This window comes from Macaca fascicularis, chromosome 4 (assembly GCF_037993035.2).
Source record: "Macaca fascicularis isolate 582-1 chromosome 4, T2T-MFA8v1.1".
NCBI classification, from domain to species: Eukaryota; Metazoa; Chordata; class Mammalia; order Primates; family Cercopithecidae; genus Macaca; species Macaca fascicularis.
In genome coordinates this window covers 22,573,299-22,601,067 of record NC_088378.1, presented here as the reverse complement: position 1 = coordinate 22,601,067, position 27,769 = coordinate 22,573,299, and the positions used below count along the sequence as shown (strand labels likewise).

The 27,769-nt window shown below is 40.0% G+C and overlaps 1 protein-coding gene across 17 annotated transcripts in view; it reads left to right on the top strand.

The window, feature by feature from the left end:
- Positions 1–27,769, top strand: part of CEP85L (centrosomal protein 85L) — a 234,927-nt gene that overhangs the window by 42,036 nt on the left and 165,122 nt on the right. For 6 of the 17 annotated variants that reach the window (XM_045391622.3, XM_045391624.3, XM_045391621.3 and 3 more), the window contains 2 exons: positions 11,440–11,657; positions 14,458–14,566. In XM_045391622.3, coding sequence (XP_045247557.2) covers positions 14,485–14,566 — 82 coding nt within the window. In that variant the 5' untranslated portion in view covers positions 11,440–11,657; positions 14,458–14,484. Of the gene's footprint in view, positions 1–11,439; positions 11,658–14,457; positions 14,567–15,638; positions 16,052–27,769 lie in introns of those variants that run through there. The other 11 variants (XM_065543254.2, XM_074036939.1, XM_074036940.1 and 8 more) reach the window with 3 other exon arrangements.

The window sequence follows — 27,769 nt, the reverse complement described above, 5'->3', positions numbered from 1 at the left end:
AAACTATAGCAGTCTATAGCTTTCTGATTTCTAGGACTCTTAAGTTTAGGAAAACATCTGTGTAAGTCCACTTTGAATATGAAGGAGGAAGCCCCAGGCAGAGAACTAAAATGCTTTGCATAATAAAACAATAATTTTGAGCATCCCGGAGTTTGAGATGAAAGCACCAACCCTAGGAAAGAAAGAAGTCTAGCAAAGTAGCCAGAAATCTGGGGCTCTATTTGGGAAGACAGTTTTAATATCCGATATTAAGTTGTTACTTGGCACCAGAATGGAACATTCCTTACCTTTTACCAAAAGTTAAATAGACGTCTGTTACCCAAGCAATCATATGTGGGTGATAACTTTGGGGAGTGAAGAAATTGGGGTGATGTGCCAAGTATTGCGTAAGGCCATATAGCAAAAGGGAACACAAACACCAGGGGGATGTAAAGGAGACATGGAGAATTTGGCCTGTGTAGGAAAACAGAATGTGAGGCAAGGAAGAGAAACCTGGAGATGTGGAGAGGAACAGCGGATTTCTCACCAGTGTGTGAGATGGCAATCAGGCACTTTTATTTTACACTAATCTTAGAGGATAAGAAAGCTAGAGTCTGTTGAAGAACGTGAGTATCCTGGCGTTTGAATTATAGGCTGGGCAGGATTCTTTTTTTTTTTTTTTTTTGAGACGGAGTCTCGCTTTGTCACCCAGGCTGGAGTGCAGTGGCTGGATCTCAGCTCACTGCAAGCTCCGCCTCCCGGGTTTTTACGCCATTCTCCTGCCTCAGCCTCCCGAGTAGCTGCCACTACAGGCGCCCGCCACCTCGCCCGGCTAGTTTTTTGTTTTTTTTTAGTAGAGACGGAGTTTCACCGTGTTAGCCAGGATGGTCTCGATCTCCTGACCTCATGATCCGCCCATCTCGGCCTCCCAAAGTGCTGGGATTACAGGCTTGAGCCACCGCGCCCGGCCAGGATTCTTATGATCATTAAAGTTAATGGATGGTCCCGGCACAATGGCTCACACCTGTAATTCTAGCACTTTGGGAGGCATAGGAGGGAGGATTGCTTGAGCCCAGGCATTTGAGGCCAGCCTGGGCAACATGGCAAAACCCCATCTCTATAAAAAACATGAAAATTAGCCAGGCGTGGTGGCACACACCTGTAGTCCGAGCTACTTGGGAGTCTGAGGTAGGAGAATCATCTGAGCCTGGGAAGTTGAGGCTGCAGTGAGCTGAGATTGAGCCACTGCATTCCAGCCTGTGCATCACAGCAAGACCCTATCTCGAAATAAAATTAAATAAGGTGAATGGATGTAAACTTCTAGCACAAGTAATCATTTGATAAATGACACACCTATCATCTTGTTGATTCATGTATTATTCACTGAATATGTATCTAGCTCAAGGAAGCTGGGCAAAGAACAGCTGGTACACATGGTGGCAGCGGAGCATGCAGGTTCCCACTCATCTTACCCGTGACTGAGACTTACCTACTGTCCCTCCTCTTACTCCCCACATCTCTATCGCCAACATTTTTCTCCTGTCTGCACAAAGAAAGCATACTCCCTGAAGGAAAAAAATGGGCTTCCAGGAGTACTAGGGCTATGTCTCTGGAGGAGCACAGGCAGGCTTGTGTGATGTGTGATGGTAAAGGATTTCTTCAAAGTCATGCCTTAGAGAATGCCTGGAGACTATAAGTTTTTAAATATTTCATTAATCAACTCACTGAAGGTAAGAGAGACAAGCAGTGTCCTAAAAACATGCAGTTATTTTACCTGTAATCCATTTTCCAGTAAGTGACTACTGAGATAGCTGGAGCACAAGAATAGGTAATGGCTTTGTTTTCCCAAGATGTAGTCACTGCGATTATTTTTAGATGAAAGATTTGGAGCCAGAAGCACAACTCATAATTATGTTGCTATGATTCTACAACCAGTTGTTCTGTAGAATTAATTCAACTGTGAAAACTTTAAAGTTACCACATTTTCTGAAAAGCCTGAAAAACTGAAAGTAAAATATTCTGTGACACGTAGTGCTGTTTCCTGAGAACATCTACCATCGCTCCACTTTGCAGCTTTTATGCCTCCTGCTTAGCCCCCCTTTCATCCCAGTTCTTACCCTGCTCTACGAATTACTAAAGTCCACTGATAGTCCTTCCTTCGTGAAGCATTCCTGAAGACCCCAGCCTAGCAGATCTCCCCTTCCTCTGACCTCCTGTATTGGTAGTGTATTGTCTACACCTTTCTTAGAACCCCTCATTTTGTCCCGTGAATTCTAGTTTATTTTCGTATCTATCTCACTATTGTCCAAGCTAGATTTGTACTATGTAATATAGTTGGCTATTCGTATCCATTGGTTTCACATCTGCAGATTCAACCAACCATGAATTTAACCAACTGTGAATTCAACCAGTGACTGATTATAACCATTTGGAAAAAGGTCAGGTGCAGTGGCTTACACCATAATTTCAGGACTTTGGGAGACTAAGGTGGGGGGACTGCTTGAGCTCAGGAGTTTGAGACCAGTCTGGGCAACATGGCAAGACCTAATCTCTACAAAAAAAAAAAAAAATTAGGCAGGCATAGTGGTGCATGCCTGTAATCTCAGCTATTCAGGAGGCTGAGGCAGGAGGATCACTTGAGGCCAGAAGGTCGACCCTCCAGCCTGGATGACAAAACAAGATTCTGTCTCAAAAAAAAAAAAAAAAAAAGAAAAGAAAAGAAAAAAAGGAAAAACTCCCAAAGAATAAAAAATAATAGTACAACAATAAAAAATACAATATAACAACGATTTATATAGCACTTACGTTGTGTTAGGTATTGTAAGTAACCTGGACACGATTTAAATATACTGGAGGATGTGCATAGGTTATATGCAAATACTATGTCCGTCTATATAAGGGACTTGAGCATCCTCAAATTTTGGTATCTTTGGGGATCCTGGAACCAATCTCTCTTGGGTACCAATGGACAACTGTAATTTTCCATTTCAAAAACAGTATGTCAAATCTATATCAAAAATCTGGAAGAGAAAAAGAAAACAATGCATCTCATCATTTTGACACAAATTGTGTACTCATTACTTTAGGCTGTTTCTTCCTAAACCTTTTTCTATGATTATTTTTTCATTGATTTAATCCTAGTGGATATGCAATTTCATATCCTTTTTTCAATTAATGTTGCATCACAATCATTACTCAAATTGCTACGTAGTCATCATAAATATTTCTTTAAAGGCTGCAAAATATTGACTACTTTTCTATTGTTAAAATTTTAGATTGTTTATCATATTCCACCATTATAAACAACATTGCAGTTGACATTTTCATGCTTATAGTTTTTCCAGTGTGTGTGTTTCTGTATGTACACGTACATTTTGATTTTTTCCCTTAGGATAATGTCCCAAAAGGAAACTTACTGAACCGAAGAGCAAGATTGTTTCTATGGCACATATTGCCAAGTTGCTTTCCAAAAGAGTTGGTCCAATGTATATTATTAGAAGTGTATGAGAATATCAGTTTCTCCAAACCTTCACCAAAATTATTTTCTTAATTATTTAATCTTTATATAAATGAAATGGGATAACTTTAGTTCACTGCTTTAATTTTTTTTTACCATGAATTGTTTTAAGCATACAAAAAAGTAGGCAGAAAAAAATATATAACCCCTGGTCCTGGTTTGTCAGATACGAACAAATTTCCACATTTTCATTACATTTTATAAAATAAAATACTACATATAACTGAAGCCACTGTGCACCACTTTCCCAAATCCATTCCAATGCCTTCCTCCCTCCCTCTACAGAGACAACTGGAATTTGACGTTTATCATTCCTTTACACTCCCATGTCCATATGTTTTAATTGTTAAATCTTTAATTACCAATGAAGTCAAACTTTTTAATATACTATAGCTAATATTAAAGTGCTCAGATTCTAGAGTCAGGTGGAACTGTCTTTGAATTCCTGCTCTGCCACTAACTAACCATGTCTCCTGGGGCCTCTGTATGACTCAGTTGCCTCATTTATGAAATGGAGATAATAATAATTCATACTAATTTTTTTTTTTTTTCTTTTGAGACAGGGTTTCTGTACTGTCACTCAGCCTGGAGTGCAGTGGTGCACTCTTGGCTCACTACATCCGCCTCCCGGGCTCAAGCAATCCTCCTGCCTCAGCCTCTAGAGTAGCTGGGATTACAGGCGTGTGCCACCATGCCCAGATAATTTTTGTATTTTTAGTAGAGATGGCGTTTCATCATGTTGGCCAGGCTGGTCTCGAACTCCTGACTTCAAGTGATCTGCCTACCTCAGCCTTCCAAGGTGTTGGGATTATAGGCGTGAGCTACTGTGCCTGGCCAATGCATACTATTCTTTATCACATTGTTATGAAGATGAAATGGGAAGTTGCATGTGAAATTCTTGGCACAGTGCTCACTTAGCATGCAATAATACGTTTTACCATCACTCTAGTTTTTTTGTGTGAATTATTTGCCCCTTTTCTTAGCAAGATTAGATTACCTAAAACTTGTGAAGCACTTTTCCAACATGATCCTATTTATTCCTCACGATAGCTTCATGAGATAGTGCTGCAACAATCCTATTTGATCCCAATGATAAGCCAGCAGGGAGCAGAGCTGTATTGAAACCCAAGTCTCTGGTGCTGGCACCCCTTGCTTTGAACTTATTTGCTGCAGCTCCATCAACTTTAAAGTCATTTCGTGATACAACGTCATTGGTTTATGAGGTGGCTTTAGTACTATTCTTTAATACAGTCATTATAGACAGATCCTAGTTTCTCTCCGACTTAATAATTGTCTTCCTTCTCTATTTTTTCCCTGAATATTCTATACAAAAATATTTTATTGTTCTATAAAACTAAATATACTCTTAAACTCAAAAAATAACATTACCACTAATAATATATTACATATACATTATTAGAGATTTAGATGTTATAGAGTTGGTATTACTTTTTTTTTATTGTTTTGTAAAACAAAGTAAAGATCTTAGGCAATTCCTGTATCCAGATTTCAATTTACTAATGCATTAGACCTAAACATTTTAATTAAAATAAACCTTAAGGATTCTGGATATTTATTAATAGTTAACTGGAGTACAGTTAAAATTTTATTATTTATAAAAATGTAATTTTAAAAGAAAAAGAATAATAACAAACTTTATTGAAATGTATTTAGAAACCAAATTTTGAAATACCTTATTTTAAGTTGGTTTTTCAAGGCACAAGAAAAAATACTCTGGATATAGGTTCCAATCTACTCTTGTGTGCATTAACAGGACACATGTATAAATACCAATTTTGTTTATACAAGTTTTAAGCTACAAGAACATCTTAAGATGACATTATATGGTAATCATATTTTACTCAGTTTATCAATATTACATTTTTCCTTTGAAAATTCTGACACCTTGGCCGGGCGCGGTGGCTCACACCTGTAATCCCAGCACTTTGGGAGGCCAAGGTGGGCAGATAATGAGGTCAGGAGTTCGAGACCAGCCTGGCCAACATAGTGAAACCCTATCTCTACTAAAAATACAAAAAATTACCTGGGCATGGTGGCGGACACTTGTAATCCCAGCTACTGGGGAGGCTGAAGCAGGAGAATTGCTTGAACCCAGGAGGCCAAGGTTGCAGTGAGCTGAGATCACGCCATTGTACTCCAGTCGGGGTGACGGTGCGAGACTGCGTCTCAAAAAAAAAAAAGAAAGAAAGACAATTCTGACACCTCTCACATTAAGTGACAGTCTCCTTATCATATTTGAGAAAACCAGATTCAGAGAACTCAGGGTGGGAGTTAATGAGGCAGTTACAGACATTACACGACTCTAGGCATGTTGGAATGAGGGCATCCTCAAAGGTGTCTAGAGGAACAAGGAGCATCTTAAGACTCCTGAGGCATGTGCGTTATGGACACACCATCATGCAAAGGATATTGACTGAAATAAGTACGAAATACTTTGAAAAGACGTTCAGTATAGATCCTGTGAACCTAATTACAGTGTTTGTTTTGGTTTTATTCCAATGGGAAAGTTATCTGGCTTTTTCTCCCAGAAATCACAGGGTTCAAATAAGTAGGAGTATGGGTTACTAGAAATCTATAAAAGCCATTGCGTTGTAAATGACAGTACGGCCCCTTATCTGGGCAATCCGCCAACTCCCCGAGCTCCTGACTGCAGCACTACTCCTCAGCTGGCCTTTTGCCAGGATCTGAAAAGAGATCAAGGCATATGAGCTTCACTGTGGCCCTTACTTGACGTCTTCAGCTGACACCTTCTCCAGGGAGGCTGGCAGCCACCTCAGCAGAAAGCCACCTTGAAGCCTATAAAATTTACCTCTTCACAGAGGTTATACTTGCGGGCAAATGCCCACACGTGTACCAAATCATTTTAACGAAGCCCATCATAACCCTCTGGATGAAAATGCAACAGAAAAACTACAATGCCTGGTGCCAGTTCACATGTAGCAGGTAGGTACTTAAGGTGTGATAGCTACCTGTGTCACGAAAACATGGAGACACACTCTCATCTGCTGATTACAACTCATTTCCTCTAAGACATTTTAAGCCGTCTGTTCTAAAAGTTGGTATGTGGGGAAGATGAAAATTCTTTTTTTAAAAAAATTATGTGGTAACACCCAAAATCAAAACTGAAGCTAACGTGGCATTGCTCGTTTCTGCTCTAATTTTCTGGAAAACAGTTTCAGGCAAGTTAGGACGGCAGCAGGCCCAGGAGCTGAACAAATTCAGGGGCCATCTTAGGGCAAGCTGGGGTGGGATTAGATGTTCCAGTCTGCACTGTTCTCCTAAGCCTGCCATGATCTGAAACTTAGATCTTGGGCCTGGGCCAGAACCAGACTGACCTTCAAGGGTGAGCAAAGAAGGCAACAGCATCCAGGCAACTGTAGTGACGAATTCTCTTGATATTGCCTTTTCTCTCTATTCTCCTGGAGTGCCGATCAAATGCTCCCAATCTACCACCTCCCTTAGTGTCACTATAACTACTGCCTCCTACCGACATTTTATGCCTTTTTAAGATTATGAAAATAAATGCTAACTACTATGTCTTTTGGTCTCAGTTGAAAACAGTTATCCTTCAGCTATCTTTCACAGTATAAATAACTTGCCCAACTTTGCTAAGGCTAAAGTTTGCTCCATAACTTCATTAGGAGATTACTGTAATGGAAAAAAGTACCTAATTAATTAATATAAAGACTAATTATTATAAAGATTTGTATAATGTCTCAATTAGAGGATATAGATTCATGTATCTTTTATATATATATATATATCTTTTCAGAATTTCTTTTGTCATCATCCACAGCATATGCATGAGGAGTATAAGTTAATTTTAGATGCTTTGTTCATCAGCAATTCATCTCATGTTCTCTGTAAGCACTTGTAATAATGCATGTATTTGATATTCAGGTGGTTCTTTGTGTTTTCATTTTAGTAATTGGTGATTCAAGGTGCATAGAATATTAAAAAACTAGTGTTAATTACTATGATGAAAGTAGAGATTGGTTATTCTACTAGCTTTTTAAAAACTTGTAAGTCTTGCTTGTAAAAAAAAGTCTGTAAGATTTTTTTCTGAATTCAGTTTTAGGTAGTATGTTAAAAATAGATTCCCCAAAATAACACTACAAAATATTAGGGCTGTTTAAGAAATACCTTGTTTATGCCGCAAAGTAGAGGAAAAAAGGACCAATTTTAATTTAGTCTAGTCTAGATGTGTCCAAATATAATATGATTTTCCCTTTTTTCTAACGCATATTTTCAAAAGTATATTTGGGACAACCTGATATGTTAAACTTTTGAGATATAAGCAAAATAGTTAAATGTCATCTTAAAATATTTATTAATTTCCTTGTAACACTGATTAAATATACTGATTTAAATGTTGTTTTATCCACTTTTATATTTAACATATATTTACAATAATAATTTCATAATTATTGAACTCCATTTTCAAGTGGTCTTTTAAAAGTTTATTTATTTATTTATTTATTTTTTTGAGACGGAGTCTTGCTCTGTAGCCCAGGCTGGAGTGCAGTGGCCAGATCTCAGCTCACTGCAAGCTCCGCCTCCCGGGTTCACGCCATTCTCCTGCCTCAGCCTCCCGAGTAGCTGGGACTACAGGCGCTGCCACCTCGCCCGGCTATTTTTTTTGTATTTCTTAGTAGAGACGGGGTTTCACCGTGTTAGCCAGGATGGTCTCGATCTCCTGACCTCGTGATCCGCCCATCTCGGCCTCCCAAAGTGCTGGGATTACAGGCTTGAGCCACCGCGCCCGGCCAAGTTTATTTATTTTTAAAAATACAGGTTCTAGATTTTACAACTTGAATTTATGTCAGGCCAAGAGACTTCTGCAATCAGTACACTGTTGAACAAAATAAAATAATTAAGAGTGACCCATACATGAGAGATTGTAAGGACCGCAGTACAAAGTAACTCCATTGTGTTAAAAACAAAGGAACAAAGAAGCCTTACCCTATAGCTATTTTATACTGTTTACACAATAGAAAATTAAAAAGCTTAAAGTGTTATAGTGAAGTAACCAATCCTTCACACTTGTGTCTGGTTTTAATTTTTCTGCCCTACTTTGGTACTCAACAAATAATTGCCAGATGAATAATAATATTTCTAAATCATCTTTTTGTTTTTTATATGTATTATTTTTATGACCTGAAAAAAAAAATAAAGAAATTGGTTCTCCCATAAACCTGAAAATTGTAGTTAGACTTGTCTGTTTTTCTGAATTTATTATAATAACTTGTTAAAATTCCAGAGCTCCACTGAAATCTTAGCAAATAGGTCCACTCCTTAAATTAGCTCAGATTCCTCTAGGGATTGTTTAAGTGATGTTAACTCTATTTACAGTTCCAGAGATCCCTACATTCTTCCACTGGGTAAGCAATACGCTGAAAATTCTTTGGAATAAAAAAACCTTACCAACGGAAACAGAGTATATTGAATTGAATTCTCTTCTACTACCTAGAAGTAAGGAAGCTACTATGAAAACTGTCTTAATGATTTAAAATTATTTGAGTAGTGAAGTTGTAACTAATTAATTATTAATTAATGAATTAAACTCCTATTGACATAAATTAACTCAGTAAATTTCACAAGTTTGTTATGTGCTCCTGGAAGTACTCTGAATAGTGGCAAACTTTTCTAACTGGGGGGCGGTAGCTCCCTGGCCCAGGCCAGTCAGAAGCATTGAGGACCTTCTCCTCCAGAGTTCCATGTGCCCAAGTGGTATTCTGAGTCCACTTGAACCTGTCATGTCTGTCTTTCTTTCTGTTTTGGAGACTGGGTCTTGCACTGTCGCTCAGGCTGGAGTGCAGTGGTGCCATCTTGGCTGCAACCTCTGCCTCCTGGGTTCAAGCAATTCTCATGCCTCAGCCTCCAGAGTAGCAGAGACTACAGGCATGTGCCACAATGCCCAGCGAATTTTTGTATTTTTTTAGTAGAGAGGGGGTTTCACCATGTTGGCCATGCTGATTTGGAACTCCTGACTTCAAGTGTTCTGCCCGCCTCAGCCTCCCAAAGTGCTGAGATTACAGGCGTGAGCCACTGTGCCTGGCCCAGTTCTCTCAATTCCACCTTTCTCTGCTGTTCAAAACATAAGACATCTATACTCTTGTATAGTCTTAGTCTATGCTGCTATATGCTGCCTTCTTGGTAACTCATCCTTAGTATACAGTCCTCTCTGGGAAACATTTTCATCATGCTCTGTAGACCTCCTGTTTTCCTATTTAAAACAAAACCACCAATCTTCATCTTCCTCACAGAATGTGTCAGTTGGCTTTTCTGGAAAGCGATGCTAAAATGGAACTAGGGGTGTAAGAGGCTTATTGGAAGGTAACACCCGTGAAAGATGAAAGGCACAGGAAGCAGGACTGGAAAGGAAAGGCTCAGACTACAATGCATATCTGACAAGTTCCCAGTCAACCCAATAGCAAGCTAGAGAACAAGGACTGATGATTAGAAGGGCTCTGCATTGGAAAGAATGGTCAGGCCCCATTATCTTGGCTGAGATTTGTCACTGGCTGGAGATATCTGGGAAAAGCACGGAGTAGGGCAACTATGGTTTACAATAATCTATTGTTATATTTTAAAATAGCTAGAAGAAAATAATTTGAATGTTTCTAGCATAAAGAAAAGAAAATTTTTAAGATGATGGACATCCCAATAACACTGATTTGATCTTTACAAATTATATGAATGTATTAAATTATCACATATATGCCCAAAATATGTACCTCTATTATGTATCAATAAAAAATAAAAAATTAAATAAAAAGGCTGAGGCAGGTCCTGCAGGTGCTAAAAGTTGGAGGCTGTCAGCTAAGTACATTCCTCGTGGCTGAATATCAAGGTCTTTCTTGAAGGGAGATCAGAGAGACACACTCCAAGGTCACCTCACAGATCAATTCCTCCACTGTCTCATCTCTCCAATCTTAAACTTCAGCACCCTCCTCTCCCACCCTAACATCGTATCTTTCCAACTTTTACTCCCTTACTCTCGTTATATTTGCTTTTCAATTGCAAAAGTTCCACTCCTTTATTCCCATGACCTTCTCTCCACATTTCAGCTTTGTCTTAACTGCTTTTTCCAGATAGGCTACACCCAGTTTCCCATCACTACATCTATTCTTTCACCAATATCCTTACATTCTTTGCCCCTTTTTCCCATTTGAGTGCCCACACTGCAAAACCCTATTTATCTATCTGCCTTCTTTCTTCCTACACTCAAACTGCTGGTTACAGCTAAAGAAAACCATACACCACCGCAGATTAATGTCACATGGTTTCCAGTCTTAGCTGAACCCTAAACACTATACAGAAATCCTATAGTTAGGTATTTCCTTCTCATATGGCATCTGAAAAAAAACTTCCAGTTTTTATTTCACAGCATGTTGAAGAGCATGGTGGAAAAGGCATGGGCTTTGGAGTTACATGTATCAGATTTGAATTCTAGCTCTTTACTTCCGGTGTGACCTTCCCTAACTTCTCTTTGGTCTTTTTTCCCCGTCTGTAAAATGGAGGTATTACTAACTACTTAACATAAAATAGGTAACTGGTTTAGTGAGAAGTCTCAAATCACTGGAAGTATATGCTCAAATTTTTTTCTCTCCCAATAACACTGCCAACTGTACGCTGTTGAAAATCCCCTTTTCCACTGAGTACATCTCAATCCAATTCCCTAACATTTTGAACATTTTCAGCTTTCAACAGTCCTCTTCTCCACCAGGGCAGGTCAGATAGGAGGCTGTGTGTGGGTTTGTGTGTGAAGGCATGATCTGCTTTCTTGAATCCACACTTCCTTCTACTTACTGTCCAGTGTCTGAAAAAGCACGAAGGCAGGCAAGGAAGACTTTGTATCCTTACGCACTGTCCAGGTTGCTGTCCCATTTCACTATAAATGATCTTGTTTCTTTTCCTAGGCTCAGGATGACCAGGTGGTTACCATAAGTTCCACTGACAAAGATGTCAGTCCTAAGCAGTTCCTGAAAGCATTGATGGTCCTTTGGAAGACTTTATCTGTTGGCGGAATTCTATCCCTCCCACACCCACTTCCTATCCCAAGGACTGCTTCAGTGGTTCATATCATACCTTCTTTCTTATTGGTTATTGCAACCCAACTCTGGAGTCAAAGGTACAGGTGAGATTCATTTTCTGTACCTCCCAGGAATCAGGGACTTAAGATGAGTGCCCTTGTCCTCTTGGCCTCACCATACCACCTAGCTACCTCTCCCTAATTTTCCTTCCTTTGTTTTGGTAGCACTGGGCAGGAAATCACAGCCTAGAATGAAGGCTTCTGTGAACCTGGCTCCCAAAAATTTGGTAAATATTTGTCAAGAGTGTACTATTTCACCATAATTCCTGGACTAATTAGTAACCCCAAAGGGCCAGGAAAAGATACCAGTCACTATTTTATTCTGATACATGTATATAAATTACCATATACAACTGACCTGGCCTATACCAATGAATGTTATTTTTTCTTGGTGAGCTATAACACAGTTACATTTCTAAATTGTATGTTTGTCTCTATTACCAATATAGGATGTACACACACACTGTTCTAACTATTTTACAAAGATTAACACGTTTAAACCCCACAGCAATCCTGTGAGGTAGTTATTATAATCCCCAATTTGCAGGTAAGGGAACTAAGGCACAGACAGGTTAAGTAACCTATTTGTTTTCCATTCACCTATTTGAATTCTACCTGCCAGGGATCCATTTAAGATATTCAAATCCATCTTCAAAAGAAAGAGTGTTTTTTTTGGGTTTTTTTTAAATGATACATGATTTTTGGGATTACAACAATCCATAAAAAATTGGATAACTTGTCACCTTTGTGATCTGGAAGAGGTTGTAAAGCATGGTCCTTGATACACACTTGATATATAAGAATTATCTAGTCCTTGGAATCGTTTAGAATTCATTCATAAATCTTTTTCTATGTAGTAGCAATAGTTCTTTAGGAACTACTTCAATTGTTATTGGTTGGTTTACTTTTCCTACAGATTGTTTGGTTCTTTTGCTATTTTATATATTTTGTATTTTTGTAAATATAAAGTTTTCTTGAGCTTACCTCATATTATGCATGGGGTTTCCTTTTAATTTTATTTATTTTTTAGAGACAGGATTTTGCTCTGTCACCCAGGCTTGAGTGTGGTGGCACAATCATAGCTCACTACAGCCTCCAACTCCTGGGCTTAAGGGATTCTCCCGCCTTGGTCTCCCAAAGCACTGGATTACAGGCATGAGTGACTGCGCCTAGCTCTTCTAATTTTAAAATATCACTTTTATCCATTGTCATATCCCTCTTCAGTTCTGTAGTTGATGTTTGCACAATCTGACAAATTTGAATCAGAAAAACACATATAAGATAGCTCACATAAGATAGTAAGATAATCATAGTAAGATAATCAGTTCAAAGATTTACATACAAATTTAAGAATTATAAATGCAACATTTATTTTTCACTTTTCAATAATGTCTTTTTCTGAAATGAAACATTTCAAACAGTTTAATATAGTTTAGTATTTAATATGGCATTTTTAGTACTATTTTCTTTTGTGATCCAGTTTATATTCTTTAAAAGTCCCCTCCCAAAACATTAAATATCCTAATTTCATCTGAGCAATTATACTTATACACACACACACAGAGTCACTATTTTATTTATTTATTTATTTATTTATTTATTTATTTATTTATGAGACGGAGTCTCGCTCTGTCGCCCCCGCTGGAGTGCAGTGGCCGGATCTCAGCTCACTGCAAGCTCCGCCTCCCGGGTTTACGCCATTCTCCTGCCTCAGCCTCCCTAGTAGCTGGGACTACAGGCGCCCGCCACCTCGCCCGGCTAGTTTTTTGTATTTTTTAGTAGAGACGGGGTTTCACCGTGTTGACCAGGATGGTCTGGATCTCCTGACCTCGTGATCTGCCCGTCTCGGCCTCCCAAAATGCTGGGATTACAGGCTTGAGCCACCGCGCCCGGCCAGAGTCACTATTTTCAATACTTATATTATCTCTGCACATTAGAACAACTGCGAAGACTGAGGTTTATTGAGGTTCAACGACAAATGTCTTTGCTTGTAAAATTTTCCTTGTAGTCCTAACACACTGTCACAACAAAACAAAAATAGGCAGTTTACCACATGGGGTTTAGTAATGGTTAGGTAGTCCTTAGGTTCTCCAACTTGTGTTATGATAAATTTTAATCATTCTGAAAACCATGGCTGTATCATCCCATGTACATATCATCCATGTATCATGGATGTGGGGGGAAGCATTAGTTAAGTATATACTCAGAATTCATATGATTAAAAGAAATAGATAGTTACTTTATCTACATAATATTCCCACTTAGTATTTCAATTAATTTTAATTGCATTAGCCCTCTATCCTCCCAAGTTTAATTACTAGGGACACAAAAATTTTATCTTTGATGCCAAGTGCCAAAAGAGCAACTTGTTTTTACTGTTTGCTTTTACTCTGTAATAGATATTGAAATATTTTAGATTCTTTCACCTTCGATTGTACTTTCTTTGTGTTGTAGCATGCCCTTTATATTGATAAAAAGATGTAGAAAACCTGAGTAAACGATTTTCCTTAAATACTGTTTAGAGTTAGCAAATTGGCAGTTTTGAAATAATAATTGTATTTTAAACTCGCAAAAGCCAAGATATTTCTGTAATATTTTATACACTTCTTAGAACTGCATCACAAATGAATTTCAAAAATTCTGCTCCTGAGACTGTGGTAACTACAAAGCATGAAAAAAAAAATGTATACTTTACATAGTGCTATATAGCTTCTGCTAATTTTCTTTTTGGGACTTAAAAAATCTACCCCCTCAAGTGTTAGATAAAAAAGCTAATACACATTTAAATCAGAAAAAGGAACCAATCACACTCGTCTTTCATGTTTCTGTATCTTTTTATCATCAGAAACAGCTGACCCTTGGCCAACATTACATGATTTGGAGAAATAATTGGAAGTCTACCACAGGGAGACTAAATGTAAAACTCCAATCAGATAAATTACAACACGGATGTGGTAAGTTATAGAACACACACCCAAATGTGATTTAACTTCCAAGAATTTTAAGTAGTTTTTCCCAATTAAAGTGTCTTTAAGGAAAAATGCAAATATGGGGCCTTTGTTAGCAAGATTCCAGAACAGGAAAAGCGGAACTCAAAGCCTCCCTGGTTAAGTGACCTGCGTTCTGGCTTACCTCTGAGTGATGGGCCTACTGCAGAGCCCGCCTCCCACCACAGTGCTGGCCCAGAATTTATTACGCGAACTAGTTTGTAACTAAACGTTGGAAGCATCACCATATTGCCAGTGAGAAGTAAGATTTAAAAATAAAACGATGCTGTCCCTTTTCGCTCTTCCTTAGGACGTCTCCTCCTGCACTAAGGGTTCAGGTGAAGGGTGGAAACCGGCCAAGAAGAGGAAGAACGTGAACCAGTAGGGGGCAAAGAGGAAAGGACTCCCTTTACAGACTTTGGTGCCATTTTTACTTTCTGGTTGCTAATCTGAAACGTTGTGCGATTACAATGACGACCCCTCTCCCCCTAGGGTCCTAATTACCTCCGGGCCTTTTCCCGTGCACATCCCTGTGTTATATTCTGGTGCCTGTGTTGCCCCCACGCCCCCATTAGTAAAGGAAAACCACCCCTTTTCTGCCCCTAAAGTGATCTATAAACGAAGGAATACAGATGAGGATTTAAATCCCAATCCTAATTCCAAGAGAGGCTGGAAGTCCCCTCAGCCGCTCCCTGGTTTGGCCCCTTCATCTCGAGCTGTGGTGACGCCAGGGGCAGGTCTTCCACGTGTCTTTACAGAGGTGCCAGGAGGGAGGGCGTGAGGGATTACCCAAGGGAGGGGAGAGTATCGCAAAATAGGCCAAGTCGCTGCCCTGTACTCAACTCGCAGGGCGGGAGGATGGAGACGGAGGGATGCGGCGGGAGGGCGGGACAGCCCAGTCGCCGCCAAGGAGGAGAAGCGGAGTCGGGGGAGCCCACCGACCCGCCCGCCGCAGTCCCCGCCCTGCGCCGCGCCGCGCACGCCTGAAGTCATCGCCTGAGGCCCCGCCCCCTCGCGGCCCCAGCCCCGGCTCTGGCTCAGCCGGCGGTGGGGGCGGAGAGAACCCGCAGCTGCAACTTCGCCTGGAGCCTTTGAGCCTGGGCTCAGCCGGGGATCTAACAGCCGTCATCGCTGAGTCGCCGCTTCCCCGGCGCGGGCCTCAGCCCAGCCGGTTTGGCCATGGCAGCCGCTGCCACTGCGGCGAATCTGGCCTCTGCGCTCCCGGCCCGTAGCTGAACAGCCGTTAACCAGCCATCCCGCCTTTCCTCCTGCCCGTGCCGCCGAGGCCCAGGCTCCGCGCAAGTTTCCGCCACCGAAGAAGCAGGAGGACGGACGTGAGGAGTCGGGCGTCCCCGGCCCACCCGGCCCTCTCGCCCGCGATGTGGGGGCGCTTTCTGGCTCCGGAGGCCAGCGGCCGGGATAGCCCCGGCGGAGCCCGCAGCTTCCCTGCCGGTAAGGAACGGGACAGCGCCCCGGCTGGGGTGGGGGTCACGGCCGACCGCGGCGCCTCGGGACCTCGCCGCCGCTCCCCTCCCGCCTCCGGCCTGTCTTCCCCCGGCCGCCTCCCCGACGTCGCCGCGCGCCCAGTGTCCTCCCCGCTGCCAGCACCCGGGCTGACATCTGGCTTGCCGCGTCCCAGGCGCATCAGCTCCGCATCCCTCGTCCCCGCCGCTCCTCCTTGGGCTGCAGCCCCATTGCCCCCAACTTCCAGCTCGCTTGGGCCCCCGCGGGTTGGGCTTTATTGTCTGCCCGGCTTTTTCCTTTCACTCGTGGGGTGTGTGACCGGCGTGATAACGGGGCTTGCCCGTCGCTCGCTGGGACCCGGGCAGGAAGGTCGCTGCGACCGTGCTGCGGCGGCGGCTCGGGCGCGTCTCGGAGGGGCCGCAGTTCCGTGCCCTCCAGGCTTCTGGGAGGCGCGGGCTGGGGTTGGCTGTGCCCACGCCCGCAGCCGCTACTTTTAGGGCGCGTTTAGGGGAGGGAGAATGCTGCCAGAGATGCGACCGCTATCAGCCCCCCCCCAAGGGAACTTCAGCCCCTCGGAATCAGCTACCCCCAAGGGAACTTAAGCCGTTCGGAGTAACCTGGTCACCACCCCGCAGCCCCTCCGGCGTAAGGGGAGGGCGCGTCCTGCAGTAGCCAATGGACCATTGAGCAACCAGGTTGCGAATCCGTTTGGCTTTCCGTGGTCCCTTCAAGGAAAATTAGGGGTTTGCTGCATTCCGTGTCTGATGGGGGCTGTTTGTATCGGACAGCCATTTCGTGCTTGCGTCGCTCAGAAGTTATGTAGGAGCCACAAAATTAGGATAAATCTTCCCCTAACTTGGGATAAAAAATAAGTCTTGGGTTGCCTGTGATATGTTCTCTAACGATGATGGTCCTTCCAGGCACTTTTAATCTTAATTGAGTTTTGAGGCCTTTTGAGAAACTGAGTTATATGGACCTTCTATGCAGAAAAAACAATGCCATATATACATACGCAAAATTTTCCCTACAGTTTTAGCTGGTTCTGGGACTCCTGTTAAGTAACCTTGCTCCACACAGTGTTTGAGCTCGACTTGTGTAACTTAGAGATATTTTTGCATACATTTCCAAAGAGGTTATTTACAAAACAAAAAAAGCAGAAGCAGCATTTGGAAAGGGGTCTTTTGATGGTAATATTTTCTACTGTTTTTTAAAAAATCAGGCACTAACCGAGTCACTAATATCAGGCTATTGAAATTTCGAATAATGCAATTCTGTGATAGTTTAGATATTTGTGATGTGGTTTTTAAAAAGACATATATACATTTTAAAAAGCCAGAGTTAGAATTGAATCATTCACTTAAGTTTAGTCCTGAAACACTTTTAGAAATTTAATGTAGGTATGAATTTTATAAAAAGCAGTATTAAGTAGGGATTTTTTTTTTCTAAATTGTATGCTATTTGTCCTAAGGAGACAGTAGTTCAGAGGTTTCCCCAGTTTACAGATTATTCACAAATCCTGTCATCTAAGTAACTTAAGTGATTGAGAAGCTACTTCATTATCCCTAGGGGCTAGAGGGAGTGGTTTCAGTTTATCTGAAAATGTCAAAAGCCATCTGTAATGTCTTTAACCTATTAAAATTTATTCGTGATAATAGCAGCTTGTTTGGAGGTATATCACTGAGGCTTGGTGTCTATTTTTCATTGTTTTCTATGAAGAGAACATTTTAGTATTTAAAGTTGAGTAAGGAAGGACTTTGTTATGTTGCAGTCTCTAGAGAGACATTTGCTATGGCATAGAATAATAGTGGAAGAAGATACTTTGTAAATACTACCCAAATTGAAAAAATTTGGACAGTATAGCTGTACCAAAGCATGTATTTTATCTCAATTTGTCAGTAATAAACCATTGGCAAATCAGGACATGGCTTTGAAAAGTTTTTTTTCAGCTATATGCTGAAATAGTAATGTATTTATTGTGTTTCTTCCCTTTTTGAGCAAACATAAATATTTAAGATTATCTTTGATAATTTTAAGTTTTAAAAAGTTCTACCTTAGATGAAAAACTTGTGTTGCTTCTTGTGCAAATGAACAGATGGTGAAGGTCAAGATAATGACCTCTGAGTTGATTCATGTAGGGATCTTTTGGAAGGAAATTTTTATTTTTGAAATGTTGTTCAGTATATCTTTTGAATAATTTGAGCAGTTATTCCAGCCCTAAAATTGGACTTGTCTGAAAACAAAGTGTGAAGGCAGGGATAAGTAAATAATTTCTGGTATTAAAGTGAGTTTATCTTAATATGTGGATTAATTCAAGGTGTCCTGAAACTGGTTTGTTTGTTTATACAAATATGTAACTAGACTAAAGGAAAAGCCAAAGGTACTGTAGAACCACTTCCTAAAAATCAGAAGAAATTTTTTTTAAAGAAATGGCAGTACAAAATAGGAATAATAAGTGTAGTTTGAAAAATACTGAACTTGAGCCTTCACTTAGGATTCAGTTTGATTTGGCTTTTCCCATTTTTCAGCTTTATGGAGTAACTGTTGTAAACCAAAAATAAAATGAGTATTTATTTGTTTATATTTTGAGACAGAGTTTCCCTCTGTTGCCCAGCCTGGAGTGCAGTGGTGCGATCTCGGATCACTGCAACTTCTGCCTCCCGGTTCCAAGCGATTCTCGTGCCTCAGCCTCCCAAATAGCTGGGATTACAGGCATGTGCCACCACACCCAGCTAATTTTTGTATTTTTAGTGGAGACAGGGTCTTACCATGTTGGCCATGCTGGTCTTGAACTCTTGGCCTCAAGTGATCCACTGGCCTCAGCCTTCCAAAGTGCTGGGATTACAGGCGTGAGTCACCCCGCCCAGCTAAAATGAGTGTTTTCGTAAGTTTTCTTACAAAGGTCAAATAAAAGCCTCTCTTTTTTATATTGGCAAGTGTGGTTAGAAAGGTAATTTAAAATAGAACAATGGGTATGTTTTTTATGCATTTGGTTGATTGCATTTGAGATTACCCTATTGTTCAGAATGTATACTGGTTTCAAATTGGGTGAAGGATAACCATATTTCCCATAAGCTTTTGAAATCTAGCATGATAGAGTGATACTTTGAGTACTTCCTAACACCTAATTGTGCTAAGTATGTTCCTTTTCATAAATAATTTTTTAAAAATAATAACTCAAGCCAGGCACGGTGGCTCATGCCTATAATCCCAGGATTTTGGGAGGCCAAGGTGGGCGGATCGCTTGAGGTCAGGAGTTCCAAACCAGCCTGGCCAACACGGTGAAACCCAGTCTCTACTAAAAATACAAAAATTAACTGGGCGTGGTGGTGTGCGCCTGTAATCCTAGCTACTCAGGAGGTTGAAGGCAGGAGAATCGCTTGAACCGGGAGGCCGAGGTTGCAGTGAGCTGAGATCATGTCACTGCACTCCAGCCTGGGTAACAGAGTGAGTCTCTGTCTCAAAAAACAAAAACAAAATCTTATATATTCAACTCCTAAAACATTTTGAGGTAGAGTATTATACTTTTATAGTGTGTGAAAATAAAATGTTACAGGAAACACTTGAGCTGAAAAAAAAGTCATTTGTTCATTGCTTTGAGCTTTATATTTACCTCTTAGTTGATGCATTGCCATAAGGTGTTTAGTGATGTCATAATGATAGTGGTAATAACTGGTATGGTTACAACAGGTAATATTGTTTTCTGCTGTGGTTCTGAATTAGATGGACTTCTAAGAGTACTGTAGTAACAATGAAACATAACTCTGGCCTAAACCCAGCTGGGCATGTTCTTTCATAATAGGTTTTGCGGGGGGGTAAGAGGTGAATCTTAACTTTAGTGATGACTTTTGTGAAATGAACTTGATTAATAATTGGAATTTGATCACTTACTGGCTTGAATGAAGCTGGTAAATTAATCTGAGGCCAAGTAATGGTGAGTTGATAACCTCTGTTGTCATGTTGTAATATTTATGTGTGTGAACAGGAAGGGTTGAGGGAGTCATGATTTTTCTGACTGGATGAAATGTGTATTTATATACTTCGAAAAGATGATGAAGACATAGTCTTCTGGATAGTATTTGCCTGAGTTGTAGCCTAATTAGTTTACATACACTTCACATTAAGAAAATGAAGAATGTGATCATCAGACACTTTTTAAGCCATATAATTTTTTTTTTTTTTTTTTTTTGAGACAGAGTCTCTGTCACCCAGGGGTTGACTGCACTGGAGTGCAGTGGTGCGATCTTGGCTTACAGCAGCCTCCATCTGCTGGGTTCAAGCGATTCTCCTGCCTCGGCCTCCCGAGTATCTGGGATTAGAGGCGTAAACCACCATACCTGGCTAATGTTTTGTATTTTTGTAGAGACGGGATTTCACCATGTTGACCAGGTTGGTCTTGAACTCCTGACCTCAAGTGATCCGCCTGCCTCAGCCTCCCAAAGTGCTGGGATTACAGCCATAAGCCACCACACCCAGCCAATTTTTAAGCAATAACATGTTATTCATTATTATTACTACTATAAAGATTTTCATATTTTACACCGGCAAAATAATGTTCTAAGAAGAGCAATTTATTGTGTAGGGTCATTTAAGGATGGGCATGATCAACATAAAAATAACATCAAATTACTTTACTTTTTTTTTTTTTTTTTTTGAGACAGAATCTTGTTCTGTCGCCCAGGCTGGAGTGCAGTGGTGCGATCTCGGCTCACTGCAACCTCTGCCTCCTGAGTTCAAGTGATTCTTCTGCTTCAGCCTCCCGAGTAGGTGAGACTACAGGCGTGCACCACCATGCCCGGCTAATTTTCGTATTTTTAGTAGAGACAGAGTTTCACAATATTGGCCAGCCTGGTCTCGAACTCCTGACCTTGTTATCTGCCAGCCTTGGCCTCCCAAAGTGCTGGGATTACAGGCGTGAGCCACCGCACCTGGCCCCAAATTACTTTTCATATCAATATTTTGCTTTCTGTTTCCTTTAATTAAAAAAATGGTTACCTAGCATAGTGCTTGTTACCTTGGCATTAGAAATGTTTGTGAGTTATTCTTTAAATAAATATAGTATGCTAGACATTGTATTAGCCTCTGGGGATATATCATTGAACAAGAAAGATAAGGTTGTTGCTCTAAGGAGGCTTGTATTTTACTTTTAAAAACATTTTTTAGGTTTTTGTTTTTTGTTTTTTTGTTTCGTTTTTGAGACAGTGTCTTGCTCTGTCAGTCAGGCTGGAGTGCGGTGGTGCAATCATAGGTCTGTGCAGCCTTGACCTGCCAGAATCAAGCAGTCCTCTCACCTCAGCCTCTCAGGCTCAGCTGGGAATACAGGCATGTGCCATGACTGCTGGCTGATTTTTATATTTTTTGTAGAGATGAGGTCTCACTGTTACCCAGGCTTGTCTTGAACTTTTAGGCTCCATGATCTCCCGCCTGGGCCTTCCCAACTATTGGGATGACAGGCATGAGCCACCGTGCTACCTGCTAGTGGCTTGCATTTTAGAGGGGAGGATCAGTAAGTGAACAGATAATGAGATGATTCAGCTAGTGTTAAGTACTAAGAGGAAAAGAAGATTGGTGAGGTGGCAGGGGATGGGCAGAGCTCCTTGAGTGGCTGGTCAGGGAGGCCTCTGAGGAGGTAACATTGTTACCTGAATGATGAGAAGAAACCAGACATGAAGGGAGAAGTGTTCAGGTGGAGGGAAGAAAAAAATCTCCAAGGCAGAAATGAGTTTGAGAAGTTTGAAGAACTCCAGTGAGTCTGGAGCTTAGTGAGCAGGACTGTGAGGTGAGGAAGGCCTGATAATAACGTTGAGGGGTTGTAGGGAGTCTGGATTCTATTCCGCATGTCTGAAGATGCTGGAGAGTGACTTTATTCTTTCACTCCTGAGCACATTGAGTGCCTACTATGAGGCAGATACTATTCCCATGTATTGGAGACATGGAACAGATATTCCTTGTCCTGGGTGCTTACAGTCAGTCTTGGCTATTCTGTGGAAGAAGAAATTGTAGAGGAGTGGGGCAAGAACAGCAGTAGGAAAGACAGCTAATAGGCCATTGCAGTTATTAGGTGAGAGATGATGGCTTGAGTTAGAATGGTTAGATTGGATTTGGAGAGAAGAAAATGGATTTGGGATATACATGAGAAATCTTAAGGATTTACTGATGGTTTGGAGTTGTCAAGTAAGGGAAAGAGCAGTCAAAGATGACATCTTAATTTTGGCTTCTTTGATTATAATTGAGTGATGCCATTTCCTGAGATGGGGAAGGTTAGTGGGCAGAGGACAGTGGGGAGAGAGTATAAGGAAGATAAATGGAATCAAGAGTTCTTTTTTGGCCATGTGAAATTTGAGATCCTTTTGAGAAATTCAGGTGAGATGTTGAGTATGAAGTTGGGTATAAATGCTGGAGCTCAGTGGGGAGGTTGCTGGGTGAGAGACAGGAATTTGAGGATTACTTGGGTATAAATGGTGTTTAAAGGTCATGGGTCACACCGAGAGAATAGAGAAGACAGTAGAGGACTAAGCCCTGGGACACTACATTTTCTCTTCAGGCAGAGGAAGATGAGCTGTCCAAAGACACTGAGAAGGAGCAGCCAGGGAGGTAGGAGTAAAAGCAGAAGAATGAAGTGTTCTGGTAGACAGGAGTATGAAGGCAGTAGTGATCACCAGTCTCATGCTTCCAGGCAGCCATGTAAGATGAGTCCGAACAAAATGCATCAATGCATTTGGCCAGTTTCAGTGAGATACTTAAAAATTTGAAATTAGAGGTTATCTAATCCAGTGGAGCTGACTTTATTGCATAAGGATTGATACATAAGTGCTTAATAAATATTTGAATTGCTTTCTCTTTACCACTTATTAAGCTAGGGTGACCAGTTGTCTAGGTTTGCCTGAAGTTTCAGTTTTAAAAAACTAGGGGATGTGTGTCATAGGTTACCTGGGACTGAAGGGTTTCCTGGGATTCCTTACATTGAACAGTGGCCAAGTCTTGACCAGAGTACTGTGTCTGCTCAGGGCATCTGAACCAGTGTTAACAGTGTTCTCACCCATCAGAATAGAAGATTCTCTCAATCAGGGAACCAGATTAGTACTGTATCTTTAGTACTGTATCTAGTTTTATTTCATGCTTATATTAACCTCTGTCTGATCTGAGAATCTACCTCAGAAAAGTAACTCTATCCCTACTTTTGCTTTTTTTCTCCTGCCATAAAATGTTTAAAGACTTCATTAGGTAGTGCCAAATTAATTAAAGGTTGATAGGATTTTAAGTTCCTTTAAAGAGAGAGTTAACATAAGATCAGAAACTGTTGTATGCCTTTCTACACTGTTAGTGTGACTTATTTGCTTTATTGATACTCCTTTTGAAAATAGTTTTTAGTATTAAAGTTTAGAGTTCTGAAATGAACTACAGTTTGTAGTTATATATTTCTCTGGAAGATTTTGGGATGAAAGATTTGGACTATGTTTCATGTAGTTTAACATTTTCTACCAGTTGGTTACATTGCTTTTGTAGAGGCAGAGATTACCTCCTGACCATAAGAAATTACATATATATGGCCTTGCCATGACATTTCTGAAGCTTTTCTAAAGCATTCTCATTAATACTGAGCATTCTGTCTCATTTTAGGAATAATGTACTGAAAAGTTAGACTAGAAGTTAAGTACTTTAATTTTGGGAACAGAAAACTTCCGTATATTTATAAATTTTCTCAATTATTTTGAAATATTTTAAGACTTTTTATTTTTCTTTAGCCATTTAAATGTGTTGTTTATGGTTCTTATGTTCTAGGACAATGATAAGCCTGTCTGAAACACCAAGTTGTATATATTTGTAGTGGTTTTATGAACAGCCTCATTAGTTGTTAACTGTACCTTATTTTCCCAGTTTTTAAACAGGAGAAAGGACTTACAAAAAACTAAATTAAATACGTGGCTATTATTCCTAATAGTTGCCAAAATGCTTTTTTGAACACGACTTTTTTTTTGTTTTTGAGACGGAGTCTCTCTGTCACCCAGGCTGGAGTGCAGTGGTGTGATCTTGGCTCACTGCAACCTCTGCTTCCCAAGTAGCTGGGATTATAGGTGTACACCACCACTCTGGACTAATTTGTTTTATATATATATATTTTTAGTAGAGATAGGGTTTCACTGTATTGGCCAGGCTGGTCTCGAACTCCTGGCCTCAGGTGATCCGCCCCCCTCAGCCTCCCAAAGTGCTGGTATTACAGTTGTGAGCCACCGTGCCTAGCCCAAGAAAAGCCAATTAGCTTAGATTGAGCTAGATTTTAATGTAGGTATTTTTTGTCTAGTGTGTTTATGTGAGAAAGTATACTTACTTGATGCTGCTACCCTTATTTTAGCTGAGTGAAAGCATCTTCAGTGACTGTTTAAGTTTAATTTCCAGTCTTGGAATCTGATCTTATTTTATTCTTGATTCTTACTTTCTTCTGGCCTAGAATTTTACGTTTGGTTAGAACCTAACTTTTTGTGTCTGAGCAGATCTTTTGATCTCTTTTGGGATTGGAGCAGCACACTTTCTCAGTTCCCCTCCCCATTTGGCTACCTGTTGTTTATTTTTATTTTCTTTGACACATTGTTACAAACCTTTCATAAAAAGGGTAGGGTAGGTGTATAGCAAATGTTTTGAGACTATAGAGAATCAATGGACTCCTCATTTTTTAGACATGCCTAACAGTAAAAATTTCACCCAAGTGCTCCTATTTTAAGTATGCAATATTTATTATACTTTATCAATTTTAAAATGTACTTTAAAAATGTTTTGGCATTTTTGATATCTGGATGCATCATGTAATTCAGGGTGTCATTTAATTGGCATCCTTTTTTTAGTGGTACATATAATTGATATATTTAAAAAATTATTTTTTCCAACTCACGTATGCAGATACATGAGTCATGTTGATTTCCAATATGCCCTCTCCATATTGAGCGTTTCATTTGAAAGCATCATCTTTACCCTAATGGGGATTAATAGTTACTTTTTCAAACAGAAATTCTTGGTGCCATATGACTGTCAGATCTGATTTTGTAATTTTTTTTTTCTCTTGCAAAAGGAATGTTGAAGAGTGTGCATTGGGAAGCATCAACTTGACTATTTTCTTGCTTGTTTATACTTATATTTTTAGTATTATCTTAAGGTTTTTCAACTTCAAGTTTCTTTGCATTAATATTTTAGAGCCACAAATCCATTTTATCAGGTTGCTAAAGTAAAACTATGTAATGTTATCGATATGCAAATCTGTTTAACCAGCCATGAACTGCAATGCATTACTGTATGAAAAAATCAAATGAACGAAGGAGAGTGTCACTGTCAAGTCCTCTGTATAGAACACCTCCATTTATGTTATATATATGTAACATAACGCTCTGACAATCCGAGTAAGGGTACTAGTGTTAACCTGTATGTTAAATATTATAGCAAAATTTAATATGTTACTTTTTCCTAAAGATACTTTTTGATATAAACAGAAGTTGTTTTCTTCCAGCAGCTTGCCAGTGGCTTGGCTCATGTACTCCCTGGCATGCATGTATTCACTTTGGAGATCGTAGGGATAGAAAGCTTATGCTTAATCTCTTGGAATAACGTTAAAAAAGTGGTGGTTATCAGAGAGATGGGCATTGGGTTTGTGTTTTGAAGGAGATAAGTAGTTGTAAACATGCTAGTAGGATATTAATATTAACAGAGAAGCTGGTGACAGTGTGGATGTCCTTGATTGAATAGGGAGGGAAAAGAGCAAGGTTAAAAACTTGGAAGAGAGTGTGGTACTGTACCTCATGAGGAGCAGAAGAATTCTTGTTATGTGGTATTTGTCAGATGATTTTTTTTTCTCATTATTAAAGTTACACATGCTCAGTAAAATGTTGACTCAGTACAGAAAAGCTTAAAGTGAAGTAAGCTTTTTCATCTTCCTTTCATGCCAGTCCTCCACTCCATTTTTAATAGTTTTTAAGTTATCCTTCTGGAAAATTTCTATGCATGGACAATAATAAAAATAATAACATTTATTGAGATCCTAATCATATGCCTGGCACTTTCAAAAATATCTTTACAGGCGAGGCGCAGTGGCTCACATCTGTAATCCCAGCACTTTGGGAGGCTGAGAGGGCGGATCACCTGAGGTCAGGAGTTCGAGACCAGCCTGGCCAACATGGTGAAACCCCATCTCTACTAAAAAAACCCCACAAAATTAGCCATGAATGGTGGTGTGTACCTGTAATCCCCACAACTTGGGAGGTTGAGACAGGTGAATCTTTTGAACCTGGGGGATGAAGGTTGCAGTGAACCGAGATCACGCCACTGCACTCCAGCCTGGGCAACCGAGAGAGGCTCTGTCTCAAAAACAACAACAACAAAAAACTTTACATGTTCATTGATCACAACAACCCTATAATATAGGTACTATTTCTATAATTTTTTTCTTCTTACATATGAAGAAATTGAGGCACAGAGAGGTTAAGTGATTTATGAGGACTTAGTGCTAATAAGAGGTAGAATGAACCTGCACCCAGGTGGCCTGGTTTCATAGTGCACATCTTTTCCACTGAGATATACTGGTAATTCTATGATAAAAGAAACAAATTAAGACTATTGGAGTCACTTACCCTAGAGATAAATAGTACTGAAATGGAGTAGAGGATTGGGATGGAGAAAATAACTCTATGTGATGTTTCTGCCATCTTAGCTAGATATCCTGCACAGTGTAGTATACGATTTGTTGGTCTTTTCTTTTTGGCTACTGTTAATGTGAACCTTTTTTCTTATGGTTTAATATTCTAATTTTTTTGTGTGACTTTTGTGTCTTTTTACCTATTGGAGACTGTTTTCCCATGTTAGGAATGTTGGCCGTCAGCTCTCTAAATTATTTAAAATTACTTTGAAAAAAAGCTGCATTGATAGATATTTACTGATCTCTAAATAGATACTTAAATGCATACTGGCTCAAGGGATAGTTTAAAATATCCTGGATTTTAAAATAAGCAGACAACAACCACCAAACAAAACCCCTGTTTTAATCCTTCTTCTAAACAGAAAGATATTTTTGTAGTTGTAAGGCTTCCAAAATTCTAATTTTGTTCTGTGAACATTTGTTAGGTGTCCAGTGGTTATAATGACTACATTTATTGAGACCCTGTGTAAGTGTGCAGCTCTATGCTAGGTACTGGACACTAAAAAAAGTTGCCTTTCATTTTTCATAGTTTGGTGAGAGAGAAGAAAGTCATATACATATGGGTTAATATAATTTAATAAATGTTGTTGGAATTTTGAATAATATATTGGGAGTGAACAAAGTAGTAGTTATTTAATGCCACCTAGAGGAATCAGGGAAGACAGAACAAGTTAATTCTGAAATAGGACTCTTAAGATACAGAAGTGAAATAGCTTGGAGTCATGAAAGAGTCTCATCTGTTTGGAGGAAGTGATTAGGTAAGTGTGGCTGGATAGTTTTTGTAGGTAGAAGTTGCAAAGTAAAGCTGACAATTGGTGAAGAACTTTGCCTAACTTAAGGAGTTTGAATTTTATGTCATATGCCGTAAGGGGCTCATAGATCTATGTAAGTAGAAGAGTAACATAAACATGCTTGATTCTAGAAGATAATTCTGATAGTAGAGTAGAGGCTGGCTTGAGTGGAGTTATTCCAGCAACAGAATAGGTTCTTTGTGCAAAAGTACTTGTTAATATTTCAGAGATGTTAAAATG